This window comes from Orycteropus afer, unplaced genomic scaffold, assembly GCF_000298275.1.
Source record: "Orycteropus afer afer isolate SDZICR_OR568_19922 unplaced genomic scaffold, OryAfe1.0 scaffold00044, whole genome shotgun sequence".
NCBI classification, from domain to species: domain Eukaryota; kingdom Metazoa; phylum Chordata; class Mammalia; order Tubulidentata; family Orycteropodidae; genus Orycteropus; species Orycteropus afer.
In genome coordinates this window covers 7,258,557-7,279,165 of record NW_006921631.1, presented here as the reverse complement: position 1 = coordinate 7,279,165, position 20,609 = coordinate 7,258,557, and the positions used below count along the sequence as shown (strand labels likewise).

General features: G+C 41.4%; 1 protein-coding gene across 1 annotated transcript in view; it reads right to left on the bottom strand.

Annotated features, from left to right (window-relative positions):
• Positions 1–20,609, bottom strand: part of GPA33 (glycoprotein A33) — a 37,479-nt gene that overhangs the window by 9,927 nt on the left and 6,943 nt on the right. The window contains exon 4 of the mRNA XM_007937790.1: positions 9,573–9,728. Coding sequence (XP_007935981.1) covers positions 9,573–9,728 — 156 coding nt within the window. The remainder of the gene's footprint in view (positions 1–9,572; positions 9,729–20,609) is intronic.

Genomic DNA, 20,609 nt, shown 5'->3' with positions numbered 1-20,609 from the left:
CAATGACATGAGACAAAGTATATGTGAACTGCTGTATGAAAAGTGAATTTACTCTGTAAATCTTCACCCAAATCAAAATAAAATTAAAAAAATTAAAAAAACAAAAAAGAATGTCCAATGTGTAGTTAGTGTTCAGGAAACAATATTACTCAAAACCAAAAAACCAAACTCACTGCCGTTGAGTTGGATCCAACTCATAGTGACCCTTCTTTGATTTCCAAGGTGATATCACTACGGAAGTAGATTGCCCAACCTTCCTTCCAAGGAAGGACACTACGCCACCAAAGCTCCCTTAATATACACTGTAATATAGATAATATACATTACATATTACATGAAAATGCTTTCTAAGTTAAAACATATTATTATTATCACTTTTATGATCTTCAGAAACTGAATTCCAAGCTTGGACTCATGTGGAAGAAGGCTCAGGAAATGAAGAACTCTGAGCCTTGGGTTTCTGCAATGTATGCGTGTGTCTAGACTTTTCCTCTTTATCTTCCACCACTTAATTGAGCCCTTTAACTCCCATGAGTCATACTGCCTCATCTGGAAAGTGGGAGTGAAAACACTTCATCTCCTGAATTCAGGGGAAGGGACCACATGTCCTCATGAAAGACCTTTCTGCTAAATCTATGACCCTGTGAATTCCTCTACCTTGTAAGGGAGAACTTTATTCTTGGAAATATTTATGTGTCCTGTACTCAAAGTTGCATCATCATAACTCTGCTTTTTTGAGAGATTTAGAGACCATTGTCTTTTGATTTGTTTACCAGCAGAACCAGGCTTGTAGGATTCTTGTTGCCACCAGGTGGTTGTTGTTGTCAGGTGCTCATATGACAGAGTAGAACAGACCCAAACGGTTTTCTAGTCTGCAGTCTTTACTGGAGTAGATCTCTAGTCTTTCTCCTGTGGAGCAGTTGGTTGGTTTTGGACAGCCAACCTTTTGGTTAGTAGTTGAACGTTTAGCCATTGTGCCACCGGGGCTCCTTCTAACCAGAGGCATCCTTCTAAATTGCAAATAGGGTCCTGTCACTACTCTATTTAGCCATTTTCGAGGCTGCCCATGATCTTCAATAAGAACTCCAAACTTCTTAATATGGTCACAGGGTTACAGATGTGGCTCTGGCAACCAGCTTTATTTCTTACCAGCTCCCCCTGAGGTCCAATGGACAAAACCAGGTGAGCAGCCTCTCTCCTCCCTGCGAAACTGTATGTTGGTGTGGATTTTTCTTGTGTAGGTGTGCTATTCAGTCAGTACACTTCCTCAAATATTATGTCCTCTGTTCTATAGGGTTGTTGTGAGTTGGAATTGACTTGATGGCAGTGGGTCTGATTGTACACAAAACAATCTTGTATGGTAGGTGGAACAAATATTTCATTCTCCAATTTCAGAGGTAACAGAAGGCTGAGCAAAGTTAAATGACTTACCTAAGGTCATAAAATTAAGAAATGGCAAAGCTGGGACAAAATCCAGTTTTAAATCTAGAACTCTCTAGAACAGTTGACAACTTTCTTAAAAAAGATGTATATATATATTGTATTATAAAAGTAATACATACTCATTATTAAAAAGTTATATATTGCATAAAACAATTAAATTCTATTCAATCCAGAAAATTTTCATATGCTGATGACAGCTAAAAACTAGATAAACAAGGTGCTTGTAAGGAGCCCTGATAGTATAGTGGATAAGGCATTTGGCTGCTAACCAGAAGGTCAGTGGTTCAAACCCACCACCCACTCTATGGGAGGAAGATGGGACAATCTACTTCTGTGAAGATTTACAGTCTTGGAAACCCAATGGGCATCTCTATGAGTTGGAATTGACTCTATGGCAGTGAAGTTGTTTTTTTTTCTTTCTTTCTTTTTTCTCTCCTCTTATACTTTACAGTCTACAAGGGAAGACAGACATGAAACATTGGTGATACAAGGGTAAACAGAGATCAAAACAAAGTGCTATCTGAGCTTACAGCAAGTGAATTTAGTCTCATCCAAAGGGTCAGGGAAGGCCTCTATAAAGATGAGAGAATAAAATAAAAATTGCCCATAATCTCACTACCTAGAAATAATAGCACTTTGCTTTGGGGTTATTTTCTTCCAGTGTGTTCACATATACTTTCCTCAAATTCTTCCCTTGAAACCCAGAGTACTGTTCTCTGGATGCCCATTCTCTGTAAAATGCTCCCTTTGTTGCTAGAATACCGTACTTCAGTGTGTTAAGAAATCACTGAGTTAAGGTTAAATGAGTTGTTTAATGTCAGAACTCTCAGAGCTTTAATTATTTAAAATATACTTAATAATTTTATTTATTTATTTTTACTTTCAAATTCATTTGTTCATTCAGTAACTATATATAGTAGTTGTCTACTCTGTGCCAGTTGCTGGGGAAACTTTTTGGGTTGAGGACCTACTTTCTGGAATCCATGGGCTGATTTCCTTAGCAGTCCACCCCCAGTCTACCCATCTGTCCTTCAGGGACTAATTGGCCAGTTGAATGCTTGATCCTTTAGAGCTAGCTATTCAGGAGCCCCCAGTCCTCAGCTCCCAACTCTTCCCACTCTCTCTCAGCGCTCCATGGATGGATGTTTAAATCCTGTGTATTCAAAAAAACCAGTCAATTAAAAAGTGAAATAATCCATCACACCTCAGTTAATAGTCAAGACTGATGGAGAGTTCACCAAATGGATTATGAGGCACATCTCTTACTTTTATTACTTAGGACCAAGTCTTGTTGTGACCTGACTAATGAATTGAAACTTGACGTTAATATTAACATGTCCCTCGGGGTTTTTAATATGCTAACAAACACTGGGGATCTCTAAGAGAGAGTTATGGTATTAATGATCTCATTTTCTAAACTAATTGGACCACATGATTGTTTATTTTTAAGCAGTATCTTGAAGGCACACACTTTGGGAAGTGCTCCCTTAACTCTGATTCTGGGCATGTGTAGGGGATCTGTAGTTCTTATCAGAGCCTCACTACTTTAGAATGTGAATTCTGTCTGTGTGTTAAACCAAAAAAAAAAAAAAAACAAATTCACTGCCGTTGAGTCGGATCCAACTCATAGCGACACCTCCTCGGGTTTCCGAGGTGGTATCACTACAGAAGTAGATTGTCCAACCTTCTTTCCGAGAAGTGGCTGGTGGGTTTGAACTGCTAGCTTTCTGGTTAGTAGTCAAATGCCTTAGGCACTACACCACCAGCGCTCCCGTCTATGTATTAGGTTTATGGGTTTCCTGGGTGGTACAAATGGTTAACGTGCTCAGCTGCTAACCAAAAAGGTCATAAGTTCAAGTCCATCCAAAAGTGCCTCTGAAGAAAAGCCTGGTGATGTGCTTCCAAAAAATCAGCCATAGAAAACCTTATGGAGCACAGTTCTCCTCTGTCAGACAGGAGGTCGCCATGGGTCAGAATCAGCTTGATGGCAATGGGTTTTATTAGGTTTATGTAGCACATTGCAGATGGAAGCCGTCTCAGGACCTTTAAAGATATCAAAGCCCAGTTGAAACTCTACAGTTTCTCCATGGTTGGGGAGTAAGTACCATCCTTCTGCTGCTTTGTGAAGCAAACAGTGAACACTAGAAGCTACTCTGGGATGAGCCAGCACCTATCCAGTGCCACAGGACCTGCTTCTATTCTGAGTTGAGGCTCCCAAGCCCCTTTTCCTCTTGGAAAGTTTCTGAAAGCCGGCTAAAATTAATGTTACCACTACAGTGGTGACACCTTGTGGTTACAGAGGGAAACACACAGGATTGTTGGCTTCCCACCTCTACTTCTACTCCAGCTGTGGGGAGACTTCCCTCCAAAGAAGCTTTGGCCTCCCCAGGACATGGATGTCAAATTGACAGGATTTAACTTTGCTTCCCTTTGTCCTGATCCCATGACTCCTCAACAAGCTTGAGTTGCCACTTCATACCCAGGCCCTTAAGATCCTCTCCAGCTGCTATGAGTTGGGCTGTTGAGAACCTAGCTCACCCTTCAGAATCTTCTCCCTCAAAAGGCTTCAGCCCCCAGAATTACCTCTCCCTCCTCCAATATGCAAATCCCTATTCTTTCAGTCCTTGAAACTTGACAGACTGGGACAGAGTTTACAAATAATCACCTGCATAATCTCATGTTTTCCTTGTCCCAACCTTCAGAAAAGTAGTATTATTTTCATCCTAGTTTTTCAGATGATAATACTAAGGGTTAGAGAGGCTGAGAGACTTATAGCTAGAAAGTGGGGAAGCCATAACTCAGCTCCCTGTAAAAGGGATTCCAGATTCCCTGTTCTTTTCACTGCCAGCCTGCTTCCTCTCACTGCTAAGTCAAAGGAACAAATTTCTAGGGATGGAGATTCTGTCTTCAGATGTACAAGAATGGAGAAAGCCTCCTCTTGAAATCATCCACTGTGGACTGCAGTGTTTCCAGGTAGGGACGGAGCCAGTGAGGAACAACACTTCGATAAACTCTTCAGGGCTCTGTGAGGCAGAGTGGAGACAACTGACTTTGAGAACCCTACCTGGCTTTCAGATCTGTCCTGAAGTACAATGCTGTCAGTGATAGGATAATATGTATACACCTACAAGGAAGACTCATTAATATGACTATTATTCAAATTTATGCATCAACCACCAAAGCCAAAGATGAGGAAATTGAAGATTTTTATCAACGTCTGCAGTCTGAAATTGACCAAACATGCAATCAGGATGTGTTAATTATCACTGGTGACTGGAATGCAAAAGTTGGAAACAAAAAAGAATCACAAGTAGTTGGAAAATTTGGCCTTGGTGACAGAAATAATGCTGGAACTCACATGGTAGAATTTTGCAAGACTAACGACTTGTTCATTGCAAACACCTTTTTTCAACAACACAAACGGGGCTCTACAGGTGGACTTCACCAGATGGAACACACAGGAATCAGATGACTACATCTGTGGCAAGAGGTGATGGAGAAGCTCAATATCTTCAGCTAAAACCAGGCCAGGAGCTGATTGTGGAACAGACCATCAACTGCTCATATGCAGGTTCAATTTGAAGTTAAAGACAATTAAAACAAGTCCAAGAGAGCCAAAATATGATCTAGAATATATCCCTCCTGAATTTAGAGACCATCTAAAGAATAGATTTGATGCATTGAACACCAATGACCAGAAACCAGATGAATTATGGGATGATATCAAGAGCACCATCCATGAAGAAAGCAAGAGGCCACTAAAAAGACAACAAAAGAAGAGAAGACCAAAATGGATGACAGAAGAGACTCTGAAACTTGCCCTTCAGTGGAGAGTAGCTAAAACAAATGGAAGAAATGACAAGATAAAAGAATTGAACCAAAGATTTCAAAGAGCAGCTCAAGAAGACAAAGCCAATTACTATAATGAAATGTGCAAAGACCTGGAGTTAGAAAACCAAAAGGGAAGAACACACTCAGCATTTCTCAAGCTGAAAGAATTGAGGAAAAAATTTAAGCCTTGAGTTGCAATATTGAAAGATTCTAAGGCCAAAACATTGAATGATGCAGGGAACATCAAAAGAAGATGGCAGGAATACACAGAGTCACTGTACCAAAAAGAACTGGTTGATCTTCATCCATTTCAAGAGGTGGCATATGATCTAGAACCAATGGTACTGAAGGAAGAAGTTGAAGCTGCAATGAAGGAACGGGTGAAGAACAAGGCTCCAGGAATTGATGGAATACCCATTGAGATATTTCAACAAATGGATACCACACTGGAAGCACTCACTTGGATATGCCAAGAGATTTGGAAGACAGCTACCTGGCCAACTGACTGGAAGAGATCCATATTTGTACCCATTCCAACCATAGATTGTGGAAATTATCGAACAATATCATTAATATTGCACGCAAGTAAGATCTTACTGAAAATAATTCAAAAATGGTTGCAGCAGTATATTGACAGAGAACCTCCAGAAGTGCAAGCTGGATTCAGAAGAGGACGTGGAACAAGGGATATCATAGCTGTTGTCAGATGGATCTTGGCTCAAGGCAAAGAATATCAGAAAGATGTTTACTTGTGCTTTATTGATTATGCAAAGGCATTTGATTGTGTGGATCATGAAAAATTATGGATAACATTGAGAAGAATGGGAATTCCCAAACATTTGATTGTACTCACGAGGAACCTGTACCTTGACCAGGAGGCTGTTGTTCTAATGGAACAAGGGGACACTGCATGTTTTAAAATCAGGAAGGGAGTGCATCAGGGTTGTATCCTTTCCCCATACTTATTCAATCTATATGCTGAGCAAATAATCCAAGAAGCTGGACTATATGAAGAAAAACGTGGCATCAGGATTGGAGGAAGAATCATTAACAACCTGAGATATGCTGATGATTCAACTTTGCTTGCTGAAAGTGAAGATGACTTGAGGCACTTACGGATGAAGATTGAGGAACACAGTGTGCAGTATAGATTACATCTCAATATAAAGAAGACAAAAATCCTCACAACTGGACCAATAAGCAGCTATAAATGGGGAAAAGATTGAGGTTGTCAAAGAGTTCACGTTGCTTGGTTCTACAATCAACACCAATGGAAGCAGCAGTCAGTCCATTAGACGACATGTAGCACTGGGCAGGTCAGCTGCGAAGGAACTCTTCCAAGTGCTGAGGAGCAAGGATGTCTCCTTGAGGAGTAAGGTGCTCCTGACATGGGCTATGATATTTCCAATTGCCTGGTATGCATGTGAGAGCTGGACAATGAATAAGGAAGACCGAAGAAGAGCTGATGCTTTTGAGTTGTGGTGCTGGTGAAGAATGCTGAATGTACTATGGACTGCCAAAAGAACTAACAGATCTGTCCTGGAAGAAGTGCAGCCGAGATGCTCCTTGGAAGCGAGAATGGCCAGACTTCGTCTCATCTACTTTGGTCATGTTGTCAGAGGGGACCATTCCCTGGAGAAGGATGTCATGTTTGGTAAGGTGGCAGGTCGACGAAAGAGGGTAAGGCCTTCAAAGAGATGGATTGACATGGTGGCTGCGATAATGGGCTCAAGTATAGCAAGGATCATGGAGCTGGCTCAGGATCGGGTGGTGTTTCGTTCTGCTGTGCATGGGGTCACTATGAGTTGGAAGTGACTCAATGGCACCTAACAACAACAACAACAACCTGGCATCCTCCAGATGAAGATGGTGTTGTTATTACCATTAACCACATTCTTTCTGCCACCCCCTCATCCCACTTCTGACCCTGAGCAAATCTTAACTTGAGGCAGCTTCTCCGAAGTAAATCAGAAAATCTCTCTTTAGCCCTCTTTCTGTCCTCAGGAAATCCCTTTGGGACCACTGAAGAACTAAGTCTTGGCTTCTAACAACCAGAAGAGTTTTTCCTGATGGAGGCAGAGGAGGTGTATTTGAGATGCCCATCTGTTGTTTCCTACTGTAAAACCCCTCAGAAGGTACCCAGGACTTAGAAAAGGATAACCTCCCTAATCTGATGCACAGGCCCTTCATGATCTTCCATCCTTGCTTTTCTTACCTAATGTCTCCCCATCATTCCTGTGTGTTCACCTTACCCGTCAGCCACACCACATATTCATGGTTCCCATGCTGCTCCCCACACCTAGCCAATGCATCTTTCAGGCCCCAGCTCAAAGAACAGCTAGTAATACCTAGCATTTGAGTGTTTACTATCTACCAGGTATGACCTCAGAGCTTTACATGTACCTTTATTTAATCCTCACAACAGCCCTTTGAAGTAAACACCAATATTATGCCTGTTGCACAGATGCAGAAACCAAAGCACAGAGAAGTTAAGTAACTTGCCAAGGTCACACAGCTAACAAAGTGTAGAGTCAGGATTCAAGTCCAGGCCATACTTCTAACCACCATACTATATTGCCAGCTCAAATACTCCTTATTTTGAGAAATGTCTTTTATCCCTTAAATATCTTCTGTGTTACAACATTACTGGGTATAAAACCACCATCACATTTATCACCTTGTAACCTTCAGCTTTGGGTCTCTGGATATATACTTTGCTGGAAAGGAGGTCACATACAATCAGTGTCCATGGCAGACCTTCTGTGACCATCACTGGAGTCTGTGGTTATTCACAGGCCAGAGAGTAGGCGGCCACAGAGCCGAAGAAACACTGCCAGGTAGTTTCAACCAAAACTTCAGACATACTCGATGAAAATCTGCCAACCAGAAGTATGTAAACAAAACAGGAACCTTGCTGAAATTCACTTTGCAGTTTCTATTTTACATTAGAGCAAATAGATTCTATTCACTCTTTTTCATTTTTCAGAAGTTCTTGTTTTGCACTCCCACACAAAGGAAAAATAGAGTGACAAAGTTCATTGTTGTTCAGTTGAATGCCCAATCTGTACACGCATCTGGCCATGCTTACCCAAGACACCAAACGTTCTTCCCTCCCTCTCGTATCCCATCTTCTTGGAATGGTTGTTTACACCCACTGGCTCCACTTTTTACCTCCTGCTTCCTTTAAACCCACACTGAACTGGAAGATCTCCAGATGTTAAATCTGATGGATACCTTTCAGGTCTAGTCTTTCTAGCTCTTCAGGAGCACTAGATGCAGTTGGCCGGGCAGCCAGTGGGCTCTAGGGACTTAGGGCTTCTACCAGAGTATTTCCACACCACTTGGCCCCACTGTAAACTAAAAATAACAACAACAACAAAAAAAAACCTCACTGCCATCGAGGTGATTCCGACTCATAGCGACCCCCTTTGAGTTTCCAAGGCAGAAGTAGATTGCCCAGTCTTCCTTCCATGGAGTGGCTGGTAGGTTTCAACGACCAACCTTCTGGTTGGCAGTCAAATGCCATAGGCACTATGCCATCAGAGCCCCACTGTAGGAGATTTATATAGCTTTTTTTTTTGTAATCAGTTTGTTTCCTTACCCAAAGGTCAAATACCAATCTGCCTAGTACAAAACTGGTCTCCTGGTGACTGGAGCTGAATCTAACATCCCCTTCCCATAGAACATGGGACCCTCACAGCAGACGTGGTGGTGTCATTGGTTGTGACCATAAACGAGTATGTTTAGGGAGGTGAGGTCAATGAAGTCTGAGATGGACTGGCTTGATCAGGGAATGGGAATAAGAAATCCTGTACTCTTGGGTGGAGCCATAGAGTTAAACTTGTGGCCTTATATACTTTAGGACAGAATCATCTTCAAAATAAAAATCCCATGCAGTGCCTTGCAAAGAGTGGTTAACAATTCCTGCTTATTGAAGAGAATTGAATACAGAAAACAATGGTTACGATTTATTAAGAGTTTCCTGTTACAATGTGCTTTAAATACCCAAATCAAACCCACTGCTGTTGAGTTGATTCCAACTCATAGTGACCATAAGTGCTTTATGAATGATTTTTACTTTTCACAACTTAAGAGGTAGTTATTATTATTTTCAACATCCTTCTACAAATGAGGAAAATGGTGCTTAGAAAGATGACCCAAGATATCTCAGCGGCAACTGGGAATGGGGAGGGCAGACTTTAGGGAAATTTGATTGGTCAGCTCCAGGATCTGGCTACTCTAACCAATCAGCTGCACCTTGAAGTAAGGGATCCCACCTTCTTGTGGATGCTTGTTACCTGGTTGGGCCAGAGGCCGCTCCTGGTTCAGGATGTTGTAGCTCTTCCAACTGTACTGAGGGGCCGGTGAGCCCTCCTTTGATTGGCAGGTGAGCTCAATGTTGTTCCCAATCACAGTCTCTCCATTGATGCCGCAGTCTGGCTTGGATGGTGGCACTGTAGGCAAGGGGCCAAAGAGAAGACATGAATCAGGTGGGGTGTGACAATAACCATTTCTCCAAACATACACACATTCTGCCTTGCTTGTTCACAATCAGAGGAATTCATAGCTTAGTGGTGACATGTAAAACTGAAAGATCAATCCACCCCCAAAATATCTTTCCAGTGGCCTATCACCATCACAGAGAGCTGGCATGTGTGGGAAGCATCTTGAGTGGGCAACTAGTTTTTTGAGGTGTGGTTTAGAGCCATAGGACATCACCCTTGAAAAGGTGGGGACACTGAGACCCAGACAGGAGATTATTCAAGCATCCTGGCAGAGCTAGGACTAGTACCAGAGGTCTCTCCACCAACTCATAACAGCTCCTTCTGCCATTGATTTATCTGCATATTGTAGGTAAATCCTTCCATTTCTCTGGACCTCAGCATTCCTATCTGTAAAATGAGGGGACAACAAGCTTTTTCTGTACAGGGCCAGACAGCATATATTTCAGGCTTTGTGAGTCACATATGGCTCTGTCACTGCTGCCTCTCTGTCTTCTCCTCCTTTTTAAATAGTCCTTTAGAAATGTAAAAGCCATTCTTGGTCCGCAAGCCATACAAAAACACACTATAAGCAGGATTAGGCTGTAGTTTACCTACCCCTTGGTTAAATGATCTCTTATTACTGTTGGGTGCCTTCAAGTTGATTCTGACTCATAGCTATCTCATATGACAGAGTAGAACTGTCAAGTAGGGTTTCTTAGGCTCTAATCTTTACAGAAGCAAACTGTCACATCTTTCTCCCATGGAGCAGTTGGTAGGTTCAAACCATTGACTTTTCAGTTACTAGTCAAAGCACTTAATCACTGCACCACCAGGGCTCCTTATGATGAGTATAAACAAAACAAAAGAAAACAACTCATTGTCATGAATTGAATTCCAACTCAGTGACTTATAGGACAGAGTAGAACTGCCTCATAGGGTTTACAAGGCTGTAAATCTTTACATAAACAGACTGTGAATATCACATTTTCAGGAGCTTTGAATTGCATGCACATGTCAAGGGATCTAGAAGATGGTGCAGAGTCCAGAAGAATATATGTGACCCATAATCCTACCCCCCAAGTCCAGAGGGACATATATGTCCCATATAATTTTACATCCAGAGTACTGTGCCCCATATAATTATGTCCCAAGAGTCCAGCAGGACATAGTGTCATTGTAAAATTATCAAAATCCTATTTCATAAGAAATTTTCAGAAATGCTTCTTGATTCAGCATGCATTCCATTAATGAAAACATGTGGTATTGACAAAAAACATTCAAAGCAAAAAAAAAAAAAAATGGTTTTAATAGACAAATCCTTCCTTCCACCACCCATCTGTCATACTATGGCGGCTTGCATGTTGCCGTGATGCTGGAAGCTATGCCACCATTATTTCAAATACTAGCAGGGTCACTCGTGGTAGACAGGTTTCAGTAAAGTTACCAGATTCAGACTAGAAAGAAGGGCCTGGTGATCTACTTCTGAAAATTAGACAATGAAAACTTTATGGATCACAAAAAAAACATTGTTTAACTCGCTTGCTTTGTACAAGTCATCAAAAAAGATCAATAGCTAGAGGAAAGATATCATGCTTAGTGAAGTAGAGGGCCAACGGGGGTGAAGGACCCCCTTGGTGAGATGGATGGGCACAATAGCCGCGACGGTGGACTAGAACCATCTGGTGATCATGAAGATGATGCTGGTCCAGGGAACACATTTTTCTGTTGTACCTGAGGTCACCATGAGTCACAGCTGACTTTCAGCATCTATTATCTATCTAAAGCCTTCATTCCGCAATTAGAAGCTGGCCTAAAATAAAATACCTGAAAAATCCCACAGCAACTCCAATTCATACTAAATGAGAATGACTGATAGTAGAGCTTTCTATGACCATATTTCTCTGGGATAAGAAGGGAAGGGAAGTGACTGTGAGGCTAGGGAGCATATAGACAAGCATAAAAAAGCAAGCTGAACATATTAGAAAAACATCAAATCCTTAATTCACTCCAGAGGCAGAAGTAGAGATAATGACAAGCAAGGGACCAACCTACCCTCAGGGAGACCCTTGTGAACTTGACCCCTTTAGGGAGAAACGTGTCAGGTTCTTAGGGCCCTCAGACCCTTAATGTCAGCCCGCAAACTCCCTTCACCTCATGCCAGGAATGCCCTGCCCTCATTCTGTCCAGATTCCTCACTGAAAGTCTCTCTCTTCACCCTCCCCAATCAAAAACAGCACAGACTTTCATTCAGACAGACCTAGTTCATGCAGAGCTTCGGGGGCTAACACTTCCAGAGCTTCACCTAGATCTCTGATTCTCAGTTGCCTTGTCCTACCTCCCAAGCAGAATGCCACCTGCATATTTATTGAGGGAGGAGTGGTGGAGGGGGACTTGATTGGCTCTAGAGCCTCTCCACATCCCTCTGCTCAGGATGCTGTGCCCAGGCGTCTGCAGAGCTCCGCCGGGGTGAGCACGAAGACTGTGACTCCAGCTCATGGCGCCAAGGGGCGCCAGAGGCCGGAAAGATGACTGATTTGCCCGGAGGCGCGGAGGCCCGGTGGGAGGGTTTGCTGGCTTCCCTGTCGCAGCTACGATGAGCGCTCCGCCGAGGCGGGGCTGCCTCCTGTCTGGAAACTCCCTGCTAGCCCTGTTTACTGTGAGGTTACCCAGCCCGCGTGGGTCAGCCCCGCGTAATTTAAGCTCTTGTGCCTAAAAATAGCTGTTAAGTCATTTGGAGTGATTTTTTTTTTTAAAGATTTTTACTGAATTTCTTAACATACTGGATTTCTTAATTTCTCTCTCTCAAAGAAAACACTGGTTTCACTGACTTCCATCATCTTAAATCCTTCCTTCATCCAGTTAATGAGATTCTCACTTAAAGTTAAGCTGGCTCCGAGAGAGGAGGAAACGAACCTTCATTCAGGTGAGCCCCTGCCTGCCTCCTCCCTCTCAACTAGCTGAAACGAGTTACCAGAAGGGAATGGGAGCTATTTAAGGTATGCCGGAAGGAGGCAGAATTAGCCAGATGGGAGAAGTCATGAACCCAGCCAGAGACAAACTGAGGCAATGGACAGAGAGGAGAAAGCAGTGCAGGAAGGAAAGCAAGATAAAAACGCTTGGTAATCTCTCTCCTGAAGTATATTTCAAGGAACTCATGCAAATAAAAAGTTGCTGCAACACTGTAGTAACTTTAACTGGAGATAGCCTAAGTGTCCAGTCCAGGGGTAGGGCAGTCTGTGCATCCACTTGACGGAGTGGTTGCACAGCTTGAAGGGGAGTAAGTAAAGGCAGGCAGGAAATGTGATGTGAGGTGGACTGAAAAGACAGAAGTACCATCTGGTCAGACTACAGATACAGTTATGTACATAAATAAATGTCTAGACAGAAGCTGGTCGAAAATCCTGAGAAGTGGAAAACATAGTGTGAGTAATACAGGTGAATGCTTTTCTTTTTTAGTTTATTATTATCATTATTTAATTCACATTTTTAAAGAGAGAAGGAGACACCAACCACAACTATTTGCTTATTTGCTTGTGTTTGAATTAAAAAAAAAAACTCACTGCCCTTGAGTTGGATCCAACTCATAGTGACCCCTCCTTGGGTTTCCGAGGCAGTATCACTAAAGAAGTGGATTGCCCAATCTTCCTTCCAAGGAGTGGCTGGTGGGTTTGAACCGCCAGCCTTCTGGTTAGCATTGCCAAAGACTGCTAAAATGGGATAATGGGAGGGCAGAGCTGAAATAGGCTCCACTCAAGCAACTTTCTATGCATGAGAAATCCTGACCTAAGGACCCCTCCACAGACAGGCAGTGCTCCTGATTCAATAGAGCAGGGCAGAAAAACTGATCACAGCACTCCAGCCCTTGCCCTTCCCTACCTAGAATCTAGGGGTAACTAAAACATGGCTGAAAACATGCTCTAAGAGGATAAAGGGAGATGGTGATTGGCTTGTCTGTTATATTGTTGTTAGTTGCTGTCTAGTCAATTCTGACTCATGGTGACCCCATGTGTGCAGAGTAGGACTGCTCCATGCATTTTTAAAAGCAGATCGCCAGCCTATCTTTTGAGGTGCCTCTGGATAGGTTTGTGCATTCAACTGTTGAGCTAATGCACTATAATTAGCAGATTAAATTAATAGAAACAAACGCAGTTTTGATTGTTTATTTTCTGATTACTGGGGGAATACCAAACTCGATGCATGACTTCTTGAGCATGGCTTATATCTTTATTATACAATTATGATCAAAAGTAACATTTTCAGGCTATTTTTATCCACATATGCAGGAGATTAAAGAGGAGGTGGAAATGTTCCCAAAGCTCCAAGATCATCAGAGCTCCCATTACAACACTGAAACAACTGCCCATGCATTGGTAAGGTTGGTCTCAGATGCCCTAAGCAATGACTGTCAATGTAGAAGAACAGCTGTAGAATGCTCAGTTATCAATGAGTGATAGATCAGGATGCACATGTGGTTTAGCAAAGGGGTACATCCAGGGCTGGCAACATTTTGCCCCTCCAACCTTCTGCTGGAACTCATGCCGGAACTCAAGTTAATGCCATGGCAGACAAAATCTAATTGGCAAGCTTACATCCACTACAGAGTGAAAGAGAGGCTCTATTTCAAAGTTAAGCAAATCTAAAAGAGTTTGGTGATCAGCCTGAATTGGAGTAATTGCTCTTTGGGAATGGTGGCATTATTTGGTAGAATGAAGAAGAGCTTTGGATGTAGATAGACTCTTTTCCATCCCAGCTCGGACAATTTCTAGTGGTCATTTGACCTCTTGAAACTCACTGTTCTCGTCTATTAAATATGGATATTAATCTCCACTTTTACAGATTTACTGTAAAGACATAACATAATATTGGTAAAGTACTTAATGAGATACTCAGCACATGGTTTTTTCCACAAATAATGTGGACATTACACATTTTTTGCCAACTGTGCAAACCTCCTCTGTGTTATTTTCATAGGCACAATATGCCAATTTTAATTTACGTGTTGCTGACTTCATTTAACACTAAGAAGACATAATTAAACCATGAAATAAGCAGACCTAATATAACCCAATGATTTCACTTAAGACAATCTTATAAGGTTTATGCATTCAACTGTTGAGCTAATGCACTATAATTAGCAAATTAATAGAAACAAACACAGTTTTGATTGTTTATTTTCTGATTACTGGGGGACTACCAAACTCGATGCATGACTTTTTAAGCATGGCTTATATCTTTATTCTACAATTATGATCAAAAATAACATTTTCAGGCTATTTTTATCCACATGTACAGGAGATTAAAGAAAATGAGCAGAATGATATGATTTACTTGTAATAGGGGAAATACCACAAAAAGTGTAGTACACACATGGTAATGTTCACTTCTGGAAATGTGCTACATGCATGGGCACACTATGCCAGAAATATCTTATCTAGTTTCATCATTTCCATGCATTGTATGTGTGGGTACATTATTTACATGGGTGCGTTATTTGCTAAAAAATACGGTAGTTCCTCAATAAATAGGAGCTATTATAATGATTCATTTGATATCATCTGTAAGGACTCTGACAAAGGCAAAGGTAATTGCAAGTTGATGGTAATTTTCCCTTGGTTTGCTACAGCCTCAGCTCTGGGCCTGCAGAACAGGATCTAGAGAGAATGGTTATTTGGCTACGTGAGATGAATGACGGGATGTGAGTTAGGTCCCTTGCCCTCCTGCTACACAACTATGTAAACAAAAAAGCTCCTTATCCATCCACAAGAAGTCTCGAATTCTACCATTAAAGAGTCCTTGTTATTCAAGGCTATACCATCTTTTCAGATATGAGGATTTAATACTTTTAGATATTATTTAACTGCAAATTAATATGTAAGTAGAACCTAATTCCAGTCACCTCTTTTTTCTTTTTAAAACAGGCAAACTGATTTTAAAATTAACATCACAGAATAAATGTGCAAAAATGGCCAAAAATTAGTTTGAAAAAGATTAGTAAGGGGTGATATTAAATAGTACTAGGTATTATAACTAACTATACAAACAATGATAATGCTAACTAACTAAAAAAACTATAGATGTTAACACTGATTAGATGCATAATTTAATCGAAACCATGATATTGGCCTAGGAATAATCAAAAGGATAAATGGAACAAAATAAGGAGTAAAAATACAGAACCAACTATATGTAAGAACATAATATGTTACAAAGTTGGCATTCCAGGAAGAAAAATAATTATTTCTTTGGGAAATCAAGCTGATGGCATTGCCTATTTGTTTGGAAGAAAGCAGAAAAAAAAAAAAAAAAAAAAAGCTGGATTGCTAGCATCCTATGTAAGAAATATATTCTAGGTAAAATAAATATCTGAAGGTAAAATAAAAAATCTGAGACACAGGAAAAGAACATGAAGTTCATTTCTATAACCCCAAGGGTGGTGGGGAGACACTTCTTGTGCAAGACTCGAAATTCAAAATCCATAAAGGAAAACATCAACAGATTTAACAATGCAACAAGATATAGATTGGGACTTTTCCTGTGTCTCAGGGTTTCTGCTGGAACCTCCATATTAAGGACAGTGGTTGAAAAGTGTGCTCAATACTAAAGGGAGGGATGAGAAACATCTCAGCCACCTTACCAAGAGCAAGGCCTTTGATCATCTCCTCCTAAAGTCATGCTCCTAAAGCCCAATGCTGGAGACCCACTAGGGAACAGTTCTCCTTGAAGAAGATTCTCAGAAATAGGGATCCTTCTCTTGGGGAAAAGGAAGGGAGGTATTTCCCTCAACTCAGACCAAGCTAAGGAGCCACCAAGATAATTGCCCACAGAGCTTAGGGTGTCTCCTCTTGGTGCAGTGCCCAAGCATTTGACTGCTAACCAGAAGGTTGGCAGTTCAAACCCATCAGCCACTTCATGGAAGGAAGATGGGGCAATCTACTTCCATAAAGGTTTACAACCTCAGAAGCCCAGTGGGGTTGCTATGAGTTGGAATTGACTCAATGACAATAGTTTTGTTTTTGTTTTTGTTTTGGGGAGGGGGATTCTCTTGGGATTGTGGCATCTCTCATCCCCTGGCTGTGACTGACTGGCAGAAATCCATAGGCTCTTGAAGCACTACTCCTGGAGTGTGACCCTGGGTATCTGGGGACCTACCTAAGGGCAGATACTGGTGCCTGCCTTTTGCCCAGAGACATCCAAATGTAAAATGATGGCTGGAGCAAACTGCAATGGCAAAGTGAGGAGAAAGTGTAGCAGTAGGGGTCTGCCTTCTCAGTGCAGCATTTAGCAGGGCAAGGATGTGCGTTGGAACTCTTTGCCAGCTTCCTGCTGGACCAAGGAGAGCCCAGAGTGGACCAAGGAGAGCCCAGAGCAGGGCCATGGTGGAAAGGGAGGACGTGAGAGTTTAGACAGAGAGTGTAGTATTATCTGTGTCAGGAAATGATACAAGGTGGACATCCATGGGTAATACTGATGAGCCCACTAATGAATTCCCACAATAGAACATCAGTGGACTGCCTGCTGTGGTTGGAATTATATGAGAGCCAAGAGACAACCACAAATCACCTTATCCAGGTAAACAGGCTTTGCCTTTTACCCTTACTCCCTGCCCCTGTCACAACCTTAGATGAGCTGGAAATAGGGATGAGAGGAGGTAGACTGAGAAGAGTGAGGGAACAGACTCATGCCTTCATTTCAGCACTGCTAGTCCCCAAGCTTTAGGGAATCAAGCACAAGCTAGAAAGAGGTTAATTTTTAGGTTAGACTGAACTTTTTAATACCTGAAAGTGATCAGAAAGTTAGACTATTCCCATCATGCTGTGACAAGTGAGGAAAATGAGAGCCAGCGTAGTATGCTTAAAGACAATGAAGAAAACAAAACAAAACAAAAAAAACCCTAATCTCTGATTAGGAGCTCTGGTAGCATAGTGGCTAAGACACTTGCCTGCTAACCAGATGGCTGGCGGTTCAAACCCACCAGCCACTCCTCGGAAGGAAGGTTGGGCAATCCTACTTCCGTAGTGATACTGCCTCAGAAACCCAAGGAGGGGTCGCTATGAGTCAGGTATGACTCGACGGCACATAACAACAACAACAATCTCTGATTGATGTAAAACAAAAAAAAACAAAAACAGGCAAACAAAACCCACTGCCATCAAGTCAATTCCGATTCACAGCAATCAATTTGGGTTTCTAAGGTGGTAAATCTTTGTGGAAGCAGACTGCCTCATTTCCCTCCCAAGGGGTGGCTGATGGGTTTAGCAGTCAAATGCCTTAGGCACTGTGCCACCAGAGCTCCTTCATTGGTGTAAGCCACCAAAATTTGCTTATTCAATGAATTAGTTATAATCAGAGTAGAGACGATCTTAATGATATGGATGGAGTAAAGCTTTCCGGACCTCCATTTGTTAATGTTGCACAACTCAAAATGAATAGAAATAGATGCAAGCATCCATTAATAATTAGACATGGAATGTACAGAGTATGAATCTAGGAAAATTGGAAGTTATCAAAAATGAAATGGAATGCATAAAGATCAATATTCTAGGCATTAGTGCACTCACATGGACTGGTTTTGGGCCATTTTGAGTCAGATGACCATATGATCTACTATGCCAGGAATGATAAATTGAAGAGGAATGGTGTAACATTCATCATCACAAAGACTGTTTCAAGATCTGTCCTGAAGTACAACACTGTCAGTGATAGGATAATATCCAAACACCTCCAAGGAAGTCCAGTTAATACTACTATTATTCAAATCTATGCATCAACCACCAAAGTCAAAGATGAGGAAACTGAAGATTTCTACCAACTTCTGCAGTTGAAATTGACTGAACATGCAATCAAGAGGTATTGATTATCACTGTTGGCTGGAATGCAAAAGTTGAAAACAAGAGTTACCGATAGTTGGAAAATATGGCCTCGGTGATAGAAATAACACTGGAGATCACATGATAGAATTTTGCAAGACGAATGACTTACTCATTGCAAATACCTTTTTTCAACAATATAAATGATGGCTGTACACATGAACTTCACCACATGGAATACACAGGAATCAGAATGACTACATCTGTGGCAAGAGGCTATGGAGAAGTTCAATGTCTTCAGCCAAAACAAGTCCAGGAGCTGACTGTGGAACAGACCATCAACTGCTCATATGCATGTTCAGCTTGAAGTTGAAGGCATTTAAAATGAGTCCACAAGAACTGAAATATGACCTTGATAATATTCCTCTGAATTTAGAGACCATCTAAAGAACAGGTCTGATGCACTGGACACCAGTGACCAAAAATCAGAGGAATTGTGTGATTATATCAAGAACAGCATCAATGAAGAAAGCAAGAGGTCATCAAAAAGACAAGAAAGGAAGAAAAGGCCAAAATGGATGTCAGAAAAGACTCTGAAACTTGCCCTTGAGTGGAGAGTAGCTAAAGCAAATGGAAAAAATGACAAAAGAGCTGAGCAGAAGATTTCAAAGGGTGGCTCAAGAAGACAAAGCCAATTATTATAATGAAATGTGCAAAGACCTGGAGTTAGAAAACCAAAAGGGAAGAACATGCTCACCATTTCTCAAACTGAAAGAACTGAGGAAAAATTTAAGCCTTGAATTGCAATATTGAAAGATTCTATGGGCAAAATATTGAATGATGCAGGAAACATCAAAAGAAGATGAAAGCAATACACAGAGTCACCGTACCAAAAGAATTAGTTGATGTTCATTCATTTCAGGAAGTGGCATATGATCAAGAGCCAATGATATTGAAAGGAAGAAGTCAAAGCTGCACTGGAAGAATTGGCGAAGAACAAGGCTCCAGGACTTGACAGAATACCCATTGAGACGTTTCAACAAATGGATGCTGCGCTGGAGGCACTCACTCAGCTGTGCCAAGAGATTTGGAAGACAGCTTCCTGGCCAACTGACTGGAAGAGATACATATTTGTACCCATTCCAAAGAAAGGTGATCCCACAGAATGTGGAAATTATTGAACAATATCATTAATATCACATATAAATAAAATCTTACTGAAGATAACTCAAAAACGGTTGCAGCAATATATTGACAGAGAACTTCCAGAAACACAAGCTGGATTCAGAAGAAGACATGGAATGAGAGATATCATAACTGATGTCAGATGGATCTTGGCTGAAAGCAAAGAATACCAGAAAGATGTTTACTTATGTTTTATTGACTATGCAAAAGCATTTGATTGTGTGGATCATAACAAATTATGAATAACATTGAGAAGAATGGGAATTCCAGAACATTTGATTGTACTCATGAGGAACCTGTACATAGATCAAGAGGCTGTTGTTCAAAGAGAACAAGGGGATACCGCATGGTTTAAAATCAAGAAGGGAGTGTGTCAGGGTTGAGTCCTTTCACCATACTTATTCAATTTGTGTGCTGAGCAAATAATCCGACAAGCTGGATTATGTGAAGAAGAATGTGGCATCAGGATTGAAGGAAGAGTCATTAATAACCTGAGATACACAGATGACACAACTTTGCTTACTGCAAATGAGGATGACTTGAACCACTTACTGATGAAGATTAAAGACTACAGTCTGCAGTATGGATTGCACTTCAATAGTAAGAAAACAAAATTCTTCACAACTGGCCCAATAAACAGTTCCACAATGGGTGGAGAAAAGCTTGAAGTTGTCAAGGACTTTGTATTACTTGGTTCTACAATCAACACCAATGGAAGCAGCAGTCAAGACATCAGATGACGTATTGCATTGGGCAAATCTGCTGCAAAAGACCTCTTTCAAGTGATGCAGAAGAAAGATGTCGCCTTGAAGACTAAGGTGCGCCTAACCCAAGCCATGGTATTTTCAATTGCCTCTTA